We start from the raw sequence: 17,393 nt of genomic DNA, 5'->3' as shown, positions 1-17,393 counted from the left end.
TGACCACATATAACGCGATAGGTCAGTCTGGTCCCCGAGATTATGTGATACGAATTGGAAAAAGATTCAAACTTGCCAGAATGCCGCCCTGAGAACAGCAACAGGGTGCCTCCTCAAATCTTCAGTGGACCATCTACATGAGGAGGCGAAGATTCTTCCAGTAAAGCAACACAATGAGATGCTTTCGTTGCAGTACCAGCTTGGATGTTACCGTGTGAGCCATCCCAATCACCATCTTGTGGGTAGGCCCGACACATTCAGGCAGATCAGGAAGGATATCCATGCTCTAGAGGGAGAGGTCCAACGATACAGGAAAAAACCCCTAGATCAACAAGCATATCAAGCAGGTTTGAATAGCATTCACACGGACGCAGTTGCCAAGGCCTTTAGCAATTATAGTGTGAATAAAGTACTCGGAGTACATCCCCCATCTATCGCAGCTGAGGAGCGTCAGGTGCCACGACAAACCAGAGTAGTTTTGTCTCAACTACGCTCGGGATATTGCAGTCGCCTAAATTCTTATTGGGCGGAAATCGAGCTCGCCGTGCAAGACATCTGCCCAGTATGCGGCATGGGCCCGCACGGCACAGAACACCTTTTCAACTAACCCGCCAAACCTACACATCTAACTCCAGTGGATCTGTGGCTACATCCCATCGAAGCAGCAATTTTTCTGGAACTGGAGATAGACCCAGAGCCAGATTGAACAGAGGAACGAACATACAAACATAATAAAAAACACTGTTACAACAACAACAATTAGCTTTCCAATTGCACCAGTCTGTGCAATACCAACCTATCTCGCTTAGCCAGGCTCTAATGACCCATGAATGTATTGGGGTATCGGTCACGTGTGGAACTGCCGATGTAGAGATGCTAAACGTATACATCCCGCCGATAAATAGACCGAACATTAGCCCGCTTTTGGAAGGCCATAACCGGCTGGTCTTAGGGGATTTTAAAGCTCATTAAGAGTTGTGACATTATTTTATAAATGAGAACCTAGCCCATAGAGCTAGGCTCTGCGCGTCACACTTTCAATAACAATGAGAAAAATGCGGCGAATTCACTAATCACCGCTTCCGAGATATGCCCAGCCCTTTGGACGTTCGGGTAGGAGAGAAAACGCTCCAAGACTTCATCACTACTGCAGCCGCTTGCCATATATCTGCTGGTCGAATACTCGAAGTTGACCCAACCCCGTTGACCCCAGAGTCTGCGGTCTGACACTGGAAGTTAATTAAATCATCTGTGTGTAAAGGTTAAGTCACTCTCGAACCCTAGAAAGAAGGACTTTACGTTTGTCGACGTTACGCTGACTGATCAGAAGAGGTGCTCAAGTTATTCCAATGGACAGTTTGTGAAGCACTCCGGGAGTGACAGGACAAAAAAAAGAGTACTAAGTAGCATTAGATCTCTTCCTGCCGAGGAGGAACCAACACAATTTGCAATGGATGATGTTGCGAATGCCATCAGGAACGCTAAATCATCCAAAGTGTTGGGTCCTGATGTAATCCCCATGATAATGCTGAAACAGCTGATGAGTCCAGAGTGAGTGAGAATCCCACCAAAGTTGTCAATCTGTCCCTAGCCACCCACATCGTGCAAGTAGTTTAGAGGATGGATAGGGTGGTCCCGATATAAAAGCCGGACAAGGATGCCAGCAAATTTGAGTCGTTCCGACCGATTTCGCTCTCCAGTGCATGAGTTGAGCATGGGTTTCGTAAGCAGCACAACAACAGCGCTGCCCTCCATCACATCAAAAGCGTTGAATACTATCAAGGACATTGGACCAAATTTAAAATGTTGGATAATCAATTATATGTGTGAACGCCAGCCGTACTTGGAATTCAGGAACAATATGTCCAAGCTCCGTAGAGTGAAACAGGGAGTTCCCCAAGCAGTGGATATATGTGAGGAACTGTTTGACCTTTACCTTTCCTGGAATACAGATTGCCTCCTCCAGGCAGAATTGAAATCGTTACGTATACGGAAGATTGTGAAATCTTTGCATCGGATATCTTCCCTAGTGTAATCTTACAAACTTTTTCTGCGCAAGGACTAGACAAATATCAGCCACTAAGTCTACGGCCACTCTCTGTTCATCACATGGACTGCGGAGATCCGAACACAGATTCGAATTTTCTGCTCAAAGGTAATAGAATTCGGACTTCCCCAACATTCTAGGGGTAACATGCCACAGCTAATTGCGACAAGCTGAGATTCACAAGTTCCTAGCCGGCAGCACTTGGGTGCAACCAACAAAAATGTCCGCAAACATAAGTGCGGTAAGAACAATATTCAAATTGGTCAAAACGTCGCCTTAAGAACTGCAACAGGTTGCCTCCTCATGACATCAGTGGTCTTCCATTCGGGGTCAGTGTTATCAATAACATCTACCTGCTAAAATTCATTAGGTCGGCATTAAACGAACCACCTTCTAAGACATTTTGCCTATAAAGGGTCGAGGGTCGGCTATACGGGGTTCCAATATGGCTACTAGAGAGTTTATTGGCTTTTTTCACCTTTCTCTCTCTCTCTCTCTCTATCTCTCTCTCACTCTCCAAAAAGTAGTGAATCCTACTTTTTGAATTGGTTTGGTGGTTCGTGGTCCGTTTAATGCGGACCAAATTAATTTTATTGAATTTAAGGCCTGGGTACATAAACTACCTCGCCTGCTTACCTTGCTTGCTTCTGATAGAGTAAAAATAAAAGGGCAACCCAGTTCGAAATTTACTCGGCCTTCTTTATCCTTTTAAGTTTATTATGTCAGAAATGAAGCAGGAAAGCAAGGCAGTCAGGCGAGGCAGCTTATGTACACAGGCCGAAGGCCGACCAAATTTTCAACTGGGTTGCCCTTTTCTTTTTTATTCCTTTATCAGAAGTAATCAAGGTAAGCAGGCAAGGCAGCATATGTACGTAGGCCTTTAAGACCTTCGAGTTAGGTGACTGATTGACAGATGGTTAGCAAAGCACTTCGCCCTTCCGTGGGTTGCACCGCCAGAATGTTCTGAGAGCGAGTCTTCTCTTCTTCGGAATCAGTGTTATCATGATATACCCGACCAAGGCACATAACATTTATCAACGGTGGTTAAACCCGTAATGTTGGCTACCTGACAATTAAAGCAATTTAAATAAATTTAAAACATCTCTACAAGTGGAGTCCAACTTTGCATGAGATGACTGAACACCATTTCAAGGGGCCTAATGGAAAAAATTCCAAATTTTTGGTCTAAAATACAAAATTCGTGCCAAACCCCGCGTTCCTGTCATTGCTATATCGGTGAATGGCACATGTACTGAGATAAACATAGAATTAGTTTAGTCGGATCAGGAACAATTTGGAGTTGATTTAACAAAGGCTGCTGTGACCGATAACTCTTGAACGGATCAAATTATTTGGTCCAAACATTTCACTTCATAATTTTTTATCTTAACAAGTTAGAATATGGGCCATTTCGGCCCACTCCGGAGATGGGACAAATACTGCCGAAAAGTTCAGAATTTTTCGCCAAAATGTTGCCCACGCCAAAATGTTGTTCGCAGGCAAGACCATACTTCCTAAGATAATTGCGCCAACAAAAAATACTGATAATCACGATAAATTAATAATTGAACATCCCATGTGGTCAAAATTGTCCCCATCGTAAAATATCTTCCAAAGCTATATTTAAGTTTTCAAGAAAATATATGTCATACAACACTTTCGTGTACAACATGCCACATGCGGTTTAAGGACATTTCTAGGATCGTTTTGAAATGTTTACCGAAGGTTCTCCTTGTGGTCATGTTTTCAGCGATATAATGATTTTCGTGGCAAATCTAAAAAATCCTACAATGACCAACTAATATGGGTGGTTGCCCCTGTAACTATCAAAAGGAATGACATCCAAAATTAGATACAGTTGAATAGGTCGGCCTGTGGAATAATTAAGGCCTGCGTACATAAGCTGGCCTTGCCTGATTGCCTTGCTTTCCTGCTTCATTTCTGACATAATAAAAATAAAAGAATAAAGAAGGCCGAGCAAATTTCGAACAAGGTTGCCTTTTTTTATACTTTTATCAGAAGCAAGCAAGGTAAGCAGGCAATGCAGCTTATGTACTCACCCCTTTAGACACACTGTTTATGATTTCGACCCTATAAAGGGCTAAAAGTGTACTATGAAAACTTCCAAAAGTGCTTTTGTCACCTACGAAAATGTCATTCAGTTTTAAAATTAGAGATCTGTACAAAGGACATCCAGGTCCACCACCTCAGTTATTGTTTTTTGTATAGTCTGAGGGTATTTAGCTGTCGGCAAAGCCTACTGATTCATTTTTACTTGGCCCTTCATGGAAGCGCTTTAAAGCTTTTTTGGATTTGATTAAATATTTAAGGGCATCTCTCTGTAGCCTTCCCTCTATGGCTGTTTTATGGTTAGCTTCCAAGAACTCAATGCATGCATATCCTGCCTTCTCCAAAATTGCTCTCCTCTTTAAATTTAAATATTTAGAATATTATTAAAATCACAAGCTTCTCACAACATCTATCCCCTCCTACTGTTTCTCCCCTATCCTACCAAAATCAAAAAATCAGTATAACATGCAACAAGCCAATACACTCTACAGCAACACGCAGAAATCGAACATTTCATTAGCTCGAAAGAAAATACATTTATTGCAAAAATTTTATTTCACAATTTTTTTTCTTATTCTTAATTTTTTGCAATATTTTTTAAATTATTATTCTTTATTATTAATTTATTTTGTATATTGATTTTTAATTTAGAACTGAAAGATGAATGTGCAATAACAAAACAAAAAAAGTAAATAAATAAAACTACAAATGATTCGATATAAAATATCTTTGTAGATGAACGTCCTGCTTTCTCGGCATCTGAGGCAAAACTCCATACAAATCCAAATTGTGAAGAATTTCATAGACAAAATAAAGACATAGAACAGAAAGGGCCAACAATGACGACAACGACATTGGGAGTAGCAACTAAGGCTGATGACACAGAAGAACCTGAGACGGAGCCATTATTAAAGACCAAGGCAACCATCGATGGCACAAAAGATGGCGGTGAAACTATGGCTCTAAGTATTATTTCACCGCCCAACAATGATCCCATACAAGATGCAGTGGAAGCTGTGGATGTGACACTGCCCTCACCAACCTCCAACAATGGCAAAACAACCGGTTGTGGTGGTAATTGTTTTAAATCGGGCAAGAAATGTAAAAAACGTTGGGGTAATTCGGATAAAAACACTCCTCAAATGTCTCAAGTCTATTGTCCAACTTGTGATGATGCCAATGAAACTCCGGCCTGTTTAAATAAAATGCCCGATAAGAAATTCAAGGCCAAACCCAAAACCATACTTAGTGTGGAAAGTGAATTGGTGGTTACAAAGAGAGGAAGTCTTAAATTTACGGAACGCAAACCAACTGTAAGCAATGTGACACGTTCTTCATCGCTTACAGCGGCGGATCGTAAAATTAAAAAGCCTGAAATTACAACAAACAATAAAAAAGACAAAACCAAAACGAAGGAAAAGGAAAAAGAGAAGGAATCAACGCCCAAAGAACGTACCAAGGAAAAGGTATCCAAAACAAGTAGCCTCTTGTCAAAGGTCTCACCCAAAAAACTAAGAGCAAATCGTTCCTCCACCTCCTCGAATACATCAGCAAATGACAAAACCAAGAACTCATCGCCACCATCAACACAATCCAAGAAAAAACAAACATCCATCTCAAATGGCAACAAGGGGGAAACCAGTAAGCCCAGTGATACCAAAACAGATGTCACCGATTCTTGTCAGGAATATGAAATTGCCGATGATGCCATTTCCCTAAATGGTGGTGATATATCTCAAGTCTCAGATGGTGGGGGTGGAAAAATAATTATTCTGACTGAAACAGATTCTTTGATCACCGTTCGTGGCAAAGAAGAATTGCCGGTGGTGGAAGAACCCTCACCCTTGTCCAGTTCTCCTAAGCCAACAAACCTAACGGGAGAAAGTGAAAGTGGTGAAGTCAAACCCTATAAATTTGAAAAATGTGTTCGTGTACCTGTAACCGCAGACAGCCATCCATTACAAACCACCAATGATGATTCCGCCGATGATAACGACAAACAAGCCGCGGTGGCGGCGGCGGAAGAACAAAAACAAGAAGAAATAAATGTTAATATTATCGACACCACTTCATTGGATAATAATTCCTCCAACTCTTCAAGTACATTACACAATGAAAGCCCCTCCAAACGTCCCTCCTCGTTAAATGATTGTAATGGCAATTTAAATTCAGCCTCAGCATCTTGTAACACATCACCCTTATCACCACCCATGTTAAATAGTGCCAATATTGTGGATATGGGTCAAATGTCTGCCACATTGCCACGAACAAAGCGTACCGCAGCCATGCAAGCGTTCTATAATCGTGCTCTAACATTGGTACCCAAACGTCGTACCCCAGATGGCACAAACATCTATTATTGGTGTGATCTGTCCAAAAAGGCTTTGCAAGGTGAAAACAAATTAGGTTAATTGTTATGTTTAGATTTAGGGGAATATAAAATGAATTGAAAAAAAATATTTACTTCTTGAGTCCATCATTAATGTTATTTAATTTTGTTTTGCTTTCAGAACTGGATGATGGTGCTTATAATCCCCTTTGGGCCAGTCGTGGATTTGCCCAATCATTTCATTTTTGGAAAGAAAATCGCCGCCAACAATCCACTCCATTAAATGCATTCCTCACATATGTTACACTGCCATGGTGGAGCATTGCTAAAGGTAAGATATTCTGAAAAATACATATACACAATTATAGCTCTGAAGGTTCGCGCTAAAAATACCATAACTCAGACATACCTTAAACGACAAAAAAAATCTGTCGACTTTGCAGACACAGCCAAATAACCTCAACCCATGCCTCTACAGCCTCTACAAAATACAATGACTGGAGTGATGGATAAAATGTCCTCTGAACAGATCTCTAATTTTAAAAAGGAATTGTAGATGAACCTTGGTGTTTCTAGCGTACTTTTTTAGAAGTTTGTGGGACGGATTCATATACAGTGGGCCTAATTATTCCACAGACAGACCCAATCAACACAAATCCAAAATTTGTTCAATTTAATTGCAATTGACTCGGAGGTAAGATCGAGGAAATAGTGGACTTCATGAGTCGGGAGAGTATCAAGGTCGCGGCGGTGCAGGATACCAAGCTCAACAAAAACTGCAGCTTATAGCTTTGTGATGGTTACAACGTACTGATTAAGGATCGCACCAGAAGTGGAGGTGGGGATTAGGTTAGGTTTAAGGATGCGCAGCCCTCTATTGTGTTTATCCTGTGTAGGCTATTTAAAGATGATGGAGATGATGATTTAAAGATGATGGAGGTGTGTTGTTGAGATGATTTGAGATGAAGGAGATGATAGAGTGTTGATGCAGCTTGATGAGATGAGGATGATAGGATAGAGATGATGAGATGATGGTGAGTGTAGGAGATGTAGAGATTGACGCCAAGGAATTGTCTGGATAAGTGAAAAGAGTCTGATTATTAAGGGATGTTAAGGACCTTTGCCAAGCCATGCTAGATGCCTGGCAAAGTTGAGTAGGACGATGGGATCTATGTTAGACAGGAAGGTCAGAGTGTCTATCTCATATCTGCCTAGTGAACGGAATCTCCTTGTTTACAACATGGGGCACCTACAAAGCAGATGTTCGACAGTCTCTATCTCCTCCGCATCTTCACATAGTCTGCAGTAGTCAATGCCACTGTCGTCCCATTTTGAAGTTAGGGACCTCACTCTGCAGTGACCTGTTATAAGTCCCACCGCGATTTTCATCCCTAACTTATCAAGTGAGAGGAGGGAAGCCGTTCTTCGACGAGAAACCACAGGCCAGATTGCCTTGGATACCCTACAACCAGGTTCCAATAGCCATCTTTGATGTGCTTTCTCATTGAAGATCTCCCGAAGTTTGCCGATGTAGTGGCACATCGGTGGCCGGACGGTTTCATCAGCTGATAAGTCGATAGACTTAGAGCCACCTCGAGCCAGTTCATCTGCTACCTCGTTTCCCATGATGTTGCTGTGACCCGGAACCCAACGTAGCCTTACGATATCGTGTATATCCTGCAGAGCTCTCCTACAATCAGGAATAGCTCTTGAATTTATGGTCCGTGACTTGAGGGCCGCTTGACTATCGACATATAGTCACCGGTCCTGTAAGGCTGCCTTCAAGCCATTTCACCAATTCAGCTGCTTTCTTGATAGCAAGAATCTCCGCCTGAAAAACACTACAATTATCGTCAAGCTTATATGAGTTTTTAATTAGTGGATTCTCGCAGTAGACGCCAGCGGCAGTACCTTCTTCCATCTTGGACCCGTCTGTGTAAATTGCCAGACCGTCCAGAGGAGACATGCACTCAGCCCATGCGTCTCTGCTTGGGAAGATAACAGTTAAGGAGTCAAACTTGAATGAGGTGGGCATATAATCGCTTACGCAACCATTGTCACCTAACTCAAGTCGACTATCAACTAGTTTTAGGACATTCAAGTGTCCAAAGTGTGAACCACTCCAACACCCTGACTCCCGGAGTCTAAAAGCAGTTCTCGCCGCCTAAAACTGGATTAGGATGTCCAGAGGTTGGAGATCCAGGATGACGTTTAAAGCAGCTTGAGGAGTACTTTTAATCGATCCGGTAATCAGCAGTGACGCGGTTCTTTGTACACTTGCCACCAGACCAGTCCACCATAGGTAAGTATGGGCAAGACCACGGTTACATACAGCCAGTGTATGATCTGTGGTCTCAATTCCCAGCTTTTTCCAATGGAGTTCTTACAGGAATAGAGGTGGGGATTAACTTTCCTATTGCACCAGTCCGTTCAATACAGACCTATCTCGCTTGAGCCTGACCCGTGCATCGAATGAATCGAGGTAGCAATCAGGTGTGGAACTGCCGAGGTAGAGTTGCTGAACATATACATCCCGCCGATAAATAGCTGTATATCAGGTTATGTGCCTGACATTAGCCCGCTTTTTGAAGGTCTTAACCGTCTGGTATTGAGGGACTTTAATGCCCATCGGTCCTCGACCAGAGGGGTGCAGCGTTGGCTGAGCAGATTGATAGCTCTACGTTTTGCTCGGTCAATGAGGACGCTCCTACCCGAATTAGAGGAGTTTCACAGTTCGCCAGACATAACCATCGCGTCACCTGGTCTGACAAATGACTACACTTGGCGACCCGTCATTGGCAGACCGCCCGCTTTCATCACCTCTGAACGCCGCACTCTCGTCAATCATGGGAAAGCTGATTGGCCGAGTATCAGCGCTTCAGAGATCTGCCCAATCCTTCTGATGTTTGGGTAGCGGATAGGACGTTCCAAGACATCATCACTGCTGCTCGAATATCCGAAGCGAGACCAAACTTCGCAGCAGATGTGACGGGATTAGCAAATGAGCGTGATGAGCTTCGTCGAGCCAACCCCAGTGACCCCAGGGTCAGGGAGCTGACCCTGGAAGTTAAGAAATTGGTCGGCGAGCACAAGCGGAACAAATGATTAAATCATCTAAAGATTTGCAACATCGGAGCCGGTGTAAGTGAATTGTGGGCAACGGTTATGTCACTTTCAAACCCTGGAAAGAAGAAAGATAGGACCTCAGTCACGTTTGGCGACGTTACGTTGATTGACCCGAAGAGGTGCGCAAGTTATTTCACCCCGGGAGTGACAGGGTGAAAAGAAGACTACTACGTCGCATCATATCTTTTCCTGTCGAGGACGAACCACCACGAATGTTACGCGAATGCCATCAGGAACGCTAAATCATACAAAACGTTGAGCTCTGATGGAATCTCCATGGTAATGCTTGAACAGCTGGATGAGGCGGAAGTTAACAACTTGTCGTTAGCCACCCTCGTTGTTCCCGAAGTCTGGAAAATGGGCAGGGTGGTCCCGCTACGGAAGCCAGGCAAGGATGACAGCAAAAGAGAATCGTACCGACCGATTTCGCTTTTGTCGCCCGTAGCGAAGACCCTTGAGGCCTTAGTCCTCCCCAGCGACAGAAATAGCTGTCTAGTTGCCAATCATCAGCATGGATTCCGTAAGCGCTGCACGCCATCTCCACAAATATTTGTGGAGGACTCAACCAGAGACGGCCGTGGTCCCTCAGGTCAAGCTTGACGCCAGTCGCACGTGTAATTCAGGAACAAGAAGTCCAAACCCCGTAGAGTGAAACAGGGAGTTCTCCAAGGTGGGGTGATATCTCCGGAACTGTTTAACCTCTACCTCTCCTGTATTCTACCCCTCCAGACGGCATCGACATCGTAACGTATGCGGATGATTGCACGATCCTGGCGTCAGGTACCTTCCCTGATAACATCTGAGAAATACGGAACTCCTATATACCTGTTTCCACGCGAGGAATATGCAGATATCCGCCAATAAATCTACAGCCATTCTGTAAGAAGAAAATATGAAACTAATATTTAGACATCTAGGCATCCACATCCAGTACCAGAAAGCGGGCCGCTTCAACTGGATGTGTCCAAAGAGACTCCGGCGTCGGGTCTGTCGGTTGTGCAGGACACGCGAAGAGGTGCCGTGTGATGTGTGGAGATTGGCCACATTTTAAGCATGTGTCAGTTATCTCAGGATTCAGGAGAGAGAGAGATAACTGTTGAGGTACCTAGAGATACCAGATCTGAGCTGGGATAGAGTCGATCTGGTCTCCCTAGGTAGGACCCTCTCATCCTCGTTTATAGGAGGGGGTCTCCCACCGAGCACAACACAGCTCGTATAGGAGGAGATTTGGTCTTCAACAGCCTTTGTGTGTACTTGTTTAAGGGCGTTTTTTATGTCATCATCAGTTGGATTATGGGGGATTGTGGGGATATTTGGTAGCTCTTTACGAAAGTCGTATCTAATGGGTGTGGGTCTTTCAGAGGGGGGTCTATTGCAGCTCTTATGATTAGGCTGGTCCTGTTTCTTGCATTTAATCGCGTGTTGTTGTGTTAGGAGGGTACAGTGGGATTTTACCGGGAGGAGTTTGGTTTCATGCTGTAGGTGGATTTCTGGGGCCTTGGAGTGGCAACCTGTAGCGATACGCAATATCGTATTCTGGACCGTTTGGAGGTTCTTCCATTGCGTGTCGCTGATCGCCGGTGACCATATTGGTGCTGCGTAGCCAAGGAGGGGACGACCTATTGCCTTGTAGGTGGTCAGGATGGTCTCCTTGTCACTCCCCCATGTGCTGCCAGAGAGAGCTTTAAGCATTTTATTCCTTTTCCCTACATTCCCGGCCACCATCTCGGCATGTCTACAGAAGAGGAACATACTATCGAAGGTTATACCCAATATTTTGGGGTTCTTAATTTTTGGGATGTTTTGTCCGCTAATATGAATATTTAGTTCAGTGTTGACCTCTTTTGTCCACGATGTTAAGATGGTGGCTAAGGACTTGGGGCAGATAACTGAAGGTTACGGCCTTCAGAGAAGTCCTTGAGGGTGGGGGGGGGTGTAATTGTTAATGCGGTCTTCTATTTCTTGGATATTCCTGCCAATGGACATAATCGTGCAGTCATCGGCGTATGATATTAGCTGGACATTTCCGGGGGGTTGGGAGCTTTGGAGATATAGTAGTTAAATAACAACGGGGATAGTACGCCCCCTTGAGGTACTCCCTGTTTATTCTTCCTAGGTTTGGATTTGTGTCCTCGGAACTCCATATAGGACTGTCTGCCTGCCATGTAATTAACCAGCCATCTCCTGAGGTAGTTGGGAAGGGTTGTTTCCATAACGTCCCTCAGGAGAGTGGCGTGGTTAACAGTGTCAAAGGCTTTGGACAGGACCAGTGCAACTAGTATGGTTCTGTGACGTGGCCTCTTGCTGTTTAGTCCTTCTGTTACCCTAGCCGACTTCACTGAGACCTGTGGAGCTGTTGGTGACTTTTATGCTTGTAAGCACATTATCCGTTGATGATGTATTTCATCTGAGGGTACGGGAAGCTCGGCGTAGTCTTCTACTCTCTCGGATTGGTGTTGGTGGGTGCTTGACGAATTGCCTGTAGAAGGCCGCTGCTTTCTTGGATGGGGTTTTGGTGTTTTGGGGTCAAAAGTTAGCTTTACATTGTCGGTACGCCTGAGTTTTCAGAGGTTACGGATCGTGTTCAAAAGACGTTTGGTACCAGGATACGATTCCTCTAAATGTTTTCGCCATATTTATTGTGTTTGGATAACAACTTGTTTATTTCCTTATTGAGGTCTTGGATTCCGACGTGTTGAATTTTCTGATGAAGTCTCTTAGATCAGCAAGCTTCGAGGTTTCAGTCAGAAAGTTTGGTCTTATGTTCTTTATCCGCCCAGTTGGTATGCATCTTTTGCATGTTTGTAACAGTATATGTCTGAAGAACTTTTCACCTGCAGGTCCCGAAGTACACGCAGAGAAAAAATATTTTTCGCTTTTGTTGGAACAAAAATATATGTTTTGGTTCCAAAAATGTATTTGTTTTGTTCAAACATTGTAATCCAAATCCAAAAATACCATCTTTTGTTCCAAACATAGAAAACAAAAACGAATTTCCGCAATATTGTTAAAATCGTTAACAATACCGATTGTAGGAACTATCATAATCTAATTTTGTTTACAAAAAGTATTGTCAATACAGAAAACCAGCCCAGAAATTTTTGATTTGAGTGCATATACTTCTCATATACACTTTTCGCATAACTTGGATATAAATGTCGCGTATAATATTGCAATCATTGATGAACACAATACATGGTTTGCTGCATTGGCTGACAACAAAGACAAACAAAAAGCCACAAGAACCCACCACAACATAAGGAATAATTAAACACCATAACAAACATGAAAAGGAAAGAAGAATGAAACAAAACAGAAACAAATAAAAACAAGAGTCTCACAAGTACATACACACAAAAACAAAGGTAAAGGCAGCATGTCATACAAACACACCACAACTCACCAAAATTGTTTTTTCAACACGGCATCGAATAGCGAGAGAAGAGAAACATATTTTCGAAGAAAAGAGAGAAATATTGTTCAGTTGACACAAACTATTTTTGGATTAACAATACTACATGAGGAATCCAACAATATGTTAACAATACATATTTTGCTCTTGGAATATTGTTGGATCAAACATATTTTTTTCTCTGCGTGTAGGTGAGGGGGCTTGTGAGAACTCGGTTTCTGTCAACCTGTTAAATAACACCAAGTCGGCCTTATTAAAGTTGGAGAATGTTGTTTCCTCAGATGTGGTTGTTGCTTCAACCTTGCTTAGTTTTAACTGACAACTGACCAGTGTCACATGAGGGAACTGCGACAGAATGCTGTTATGCGGGTAGGGTGCTCCTCGTTCAGGGAGAAATTTGTGTCGTCTACTTGCTCAGCTATGCTGTTCCCTCTGGCGTCACAACCTTGTTCTGAATGCCAGCTGTCGTGATGCGCATTTATGCCATTGTCCTAAAGGAATGGACTAAAAGCAGGCTTGTAGCATACTGCGGATTTTAATATCGTTTTCGCCTGCCGAGGAGTAGGAGGCTGAGCAGGCAGGCCGACCAGTTACGGGAAAAGTGCTTGGGATAGGTGTAGGAAAATGAAAGGGGATAGAGATGCGTACTTTGATTCCTGCGTTGGGGATGCAGCAAGGTGTTCCTTACGCCGGTCCCGGAACATTAATCCAACTGCTGTGAGGACCGAAACTGCAGTTGTTGTTGAGCTTGGTTTCTGCCGCGACCTCGGTTTCCTTGGTGTTTCTTTGTGGTCCATTTTATTAAATTGAAAAAATTATGCATTTCCAGGGATTGGAACAGAACGATTGCTGCTATTTGGGGGGACTGCGGGGGAAGAGATGTACATGCTGCTATTAAACAGCTGAGTGGCAAACAATCACGTACCACAGACATACTCAAAGATGGAAATGGCAATGATCTCACCAACACAAAGAAGCAATTGCTACGCTGGCGTGATTTCTTCTCCGCACCGACCTGTGTCGCAGTCTCCGCCGATGCGCAGGGTTACGCCTGGAATAATAATAGGCGCATGCCTTGAAGAGAAATCTCCACTGCCACACCTACTTTTGCAGAAGTACTTCAAACATTATCCAAACTGAAGAACTCTAAAGCGCCGGGCCCAGATGGCATACCTGCAGAATTACTGAAATACGGTGGCGAACCCATCGCAGAAGCTCTCACGCCGATTATTAAAAGTATCTGGGCGCATGAGACTATTCCAAGTTGCTGGAAGGGGGGAGTAGTCGTAACAATGCCAAAAAAGGGAGATCTGAGACTATGCAGTAATTGGAGAGGCATCACCTTATTAAATGTGGTCAATAAAATTCTTGCGTCGATAATTCTACAACGCATTTCCCCTGCCTTGGATAACATACTAAGGAAAGAGCAATCAGGCTTCAGACCAGGGAGATCTTGTATTGACCACATCAACACAGTACGCATAATCATCGAGCAGTCTATCGAATTTAACAGCAGTTTATACCTTCTTTTTGTGGACTTTGAGCGAGCTTTCGACCCAGTATCCAGACCAGCACTATGGGATGCACTGAGCTCCAAGGGAATCCCAGATAAAATTGTAAGCCTCATTCGCGAATTATATACAGATGCGAAATCCAGAGTACGCTTTAAAGGCGAAGAAAGCCTGCCCTTCGAACTACACTGAGGGGCGAAGCAAGGATGTGTCCTTTCGCCCACACTTTTTCTCCCACTACTGGATTGTGTACTCCAACAAACCAACACCGAGGCTCCACTGGGAATACGTTGGTCCGTAAACGACTTTCTTCATGACGTCGACTACGCTGACGACATCTGCCTTTTTGCACATCGTTTCTCCGATATCGCACAAAAGTTAGAGCGACTGTCAGCTATTGCGAATTATGTTGGCCTGAAGATAAATGCGAAGAAAACCAAACGAATGCGGATCGGTTCTAATAACACAGCTCAGTTATCGCTCCATGGGCAGCTCATCGAATATGTCGACCGCTTCTCTTACCTAGGAAGCACAATCTGCAAAGACAGAGGTTCAAATGCCGATATTACCGACAGAATCAACAAAGCCCGGACAGCTTTCCACTCTCTACACAAAATCTGGAGAGCAAACAACATATCAACAAAAACAAAGCTCAACATTTTCAATAGCTGTGTAAAATCTGTCCTTTTGTACAACACAGGTCTCTCTTTGGAAGATTCAAGCCTTTTACAATAGATGCCTGAAACAAATTCTGCGAATTTTTTGGCCTAACTGGGTAACTACTGAGCAACTTTACGTGAAGGCGAACTGCAATCCAATAGAACATGAAATCCGCAGACACAAATGAACATGGATTGGACACATTTTGAGAAAACCTCCTGGTAAAATCTCAAGACAAGCTCTAGATTGGAACACACAAGGTCATCGAAATCCTGGCAGGCCTCGAAATACATGGATCCGTGTTGTGAAGAAGGAATGTCTCTTTTGCAATCTTCCCTGGAACCAAGCAAAAATGCTAGCTAACGATCGACAAAGATGGAGAGAATTTGTAGACGCCCTATGTTCCTCGTGAACTTTTATATAATTTACAAGTTTATTTATAAATAAAGGAAATACATATATATGCAACCTTAAACGGCGTTTGCATTAGAGCTTTTTGCAGGGATAACCTTCTTTATGAGGATTTATTTGACGTTTGCGCTATGGTATTGACATTTGATACCCAGAGGGTTTATTAAGACCGGTTAAGTGCAAACGGGGTATTCATTAATGTTGAATGACTGGGCATATGAGAATTGAAAATAAATAAATTAAGTTTTGTTTTCCTTTTGCCAAGAATTTTGACGCTTAATTGTATTTAACATTTTCGTTTTTTTTTTCTCTCTCTCTCTTTTTCAGATTTGTTGGATCATCGTGAAACGCCTATATTAACCTTTTAGTATTAAATAATTTTTTCAGTTCTCATTATATTTTAGTTAAAAAAATCGAATTACTTTATAAATTCGCCCAATAAATGCCGAAGGAATGTCAAAAAAAAAATACACTATAGTTATGCTTAGTTGCAGCTTAAGCGACTATTTTAATATAATTGTTTATTTGTATTATTTTTTATTTGTTTTTGTGGTATTATATTTTTATAATTTTTTAATATATAAATTTATAAAAATATTTTTTTTTTTTTGTTATTTTATTATTAATATTTTTTATTATTAGTTTTGAATTTTTTTTTCAATATCTGCGGTGCCCAATATATATATACATTTGTTTAATATTTTTATATTCATATTTTTATGTGATATTATTTTGAAATTGTGTATTTGTTAATGTATCATTCCCTTTATATATTTTATTTTTAATTTTTTAATATTTAAAAAAAAAACTTTATTAAATTTTTATTTCCAATTGTGATTTTATTTTTTCTCCTTTTAGAAAAAAGTGATATTTTATACAAAAAATATTAATTAAAATTTAATTTATATATTTATTGTACTTAATGGGGGTTATTCTGAATGAAAACTCACCGTGAGCTTTGGCTCTCTGTCTTTTCAACTTAATGGAGAGAGTGAGAAAACTCAAGGAGAGCTTTCATTCAGAAAAATCCCCAATATTGAAATTCCTTTTTTGTATTAAATAATAAAATTATTTCTAATTATGTACGAAATTATATATACTTTAATTTCACAATTAAAACTATATGATTCCTAATATAAAAGATATTTAGCATGCATGCAACAATATTCTATGATTATTATTATCACTAAGTCATAACAAAACAAAACAAAAAAACGTATAATCTTCATTCGTACAGCTTTGTAAAGCAAAACAAAGAATCAAACACTATACATATTTAGTCTTACATTTTTAAAAAACAAAACTCAAATAAAAGCCAAATTCACCACAAAAGCCCAATCTCTTTTGATAGAATATTTAAATTGAGGGAATGTTTTACAAAGACGCAGCAACAAACGCCCTTACCAAACATGGATCTCAAATTCTTTTTTTTTTTTTTTTGTTTTTGTATTTATGAACCACTCCAGCTCTATAAGCAAATGGAAGCCGAAGTAAGGAATTAATAACAAAATGCGAAGGAAACATTGTTGAGAATTCTATAACAAACCAAAAAACCCACAACACTTATATAACGCTCTAGTATACATATATTTATATAAAATATTATTTAGGCTAAAACAAAAAACAAATTACCAAAATCGAAGGAAGATGAAAAAAGAAGAAAAAAAAATACACACAAATTTATTAAAAATAAATTATACACATTTAAAAATTAAAATAAAAACAACAAACATATTTTAAATAAAATGTAAATGTTTTAATAATAAAACAAAATCAAAAAAATAAGTGTTTTTTTTTTAATAAAAATAAGTACGGGGGAAGGTTAGG

The 17,393-nt window shown here is 41.4% G+C and overlaps 1 protein-coding gene across 3 annotated transcripts in view; it reads left to right on the top strand.

The window, feature by feature from the left end:
* LOC141405670 (uncharacterized protein KIAA0930 homolog) overlaps positions 1-16,034 on the top strand; it is a 38,189-nt gene extending 22,155 nt beyond the window's left edge. For 2 of the 3 annotated variants that reach the window (XM_073990280.1, XM_073990281.1), the window contains exons 7-9: positions 4,853-6,508; positions 6,628-6,777; positions 15,894-16,034. In XM_073990280.1, the coding sequence (XP_073846381.1) occupies positions 4,853-6,508; positions 6,628-6,777; positions 15,894-15,934 (1,847 nt within the window). In that variant the 3' untranslated portion in view covers positions 15,935-16,034. The remainder of the gene's footprint in view (positions 1-4,852; positions 6,509-6,627; positions 6,778-15,893) is intronic. The other variant, XM_073990282.1, reaches the window with a different exon arrangement.
* Positions 16,035-17,393: the final 1,359 nt, after the last annotated feature.

This window comes from Musca autumnalis, unplaced genomic scaffold, assembly GCF_047663935.1.
Source record: "Musca autumnalis isolate F117 unplaced genomic scaffold, ASM4766393v1 scaffold_5, whole genome shotgun sequence".
NCBI classification, from domain to species: Eukaryota; Metazoa; Arthropoda; class Insecta; order Diptera; family Muscidae; genus Musca; species Musca autumnalis.
This window is presented reverse-complemented; position numbering and strand designations above follow the sequence as displayed.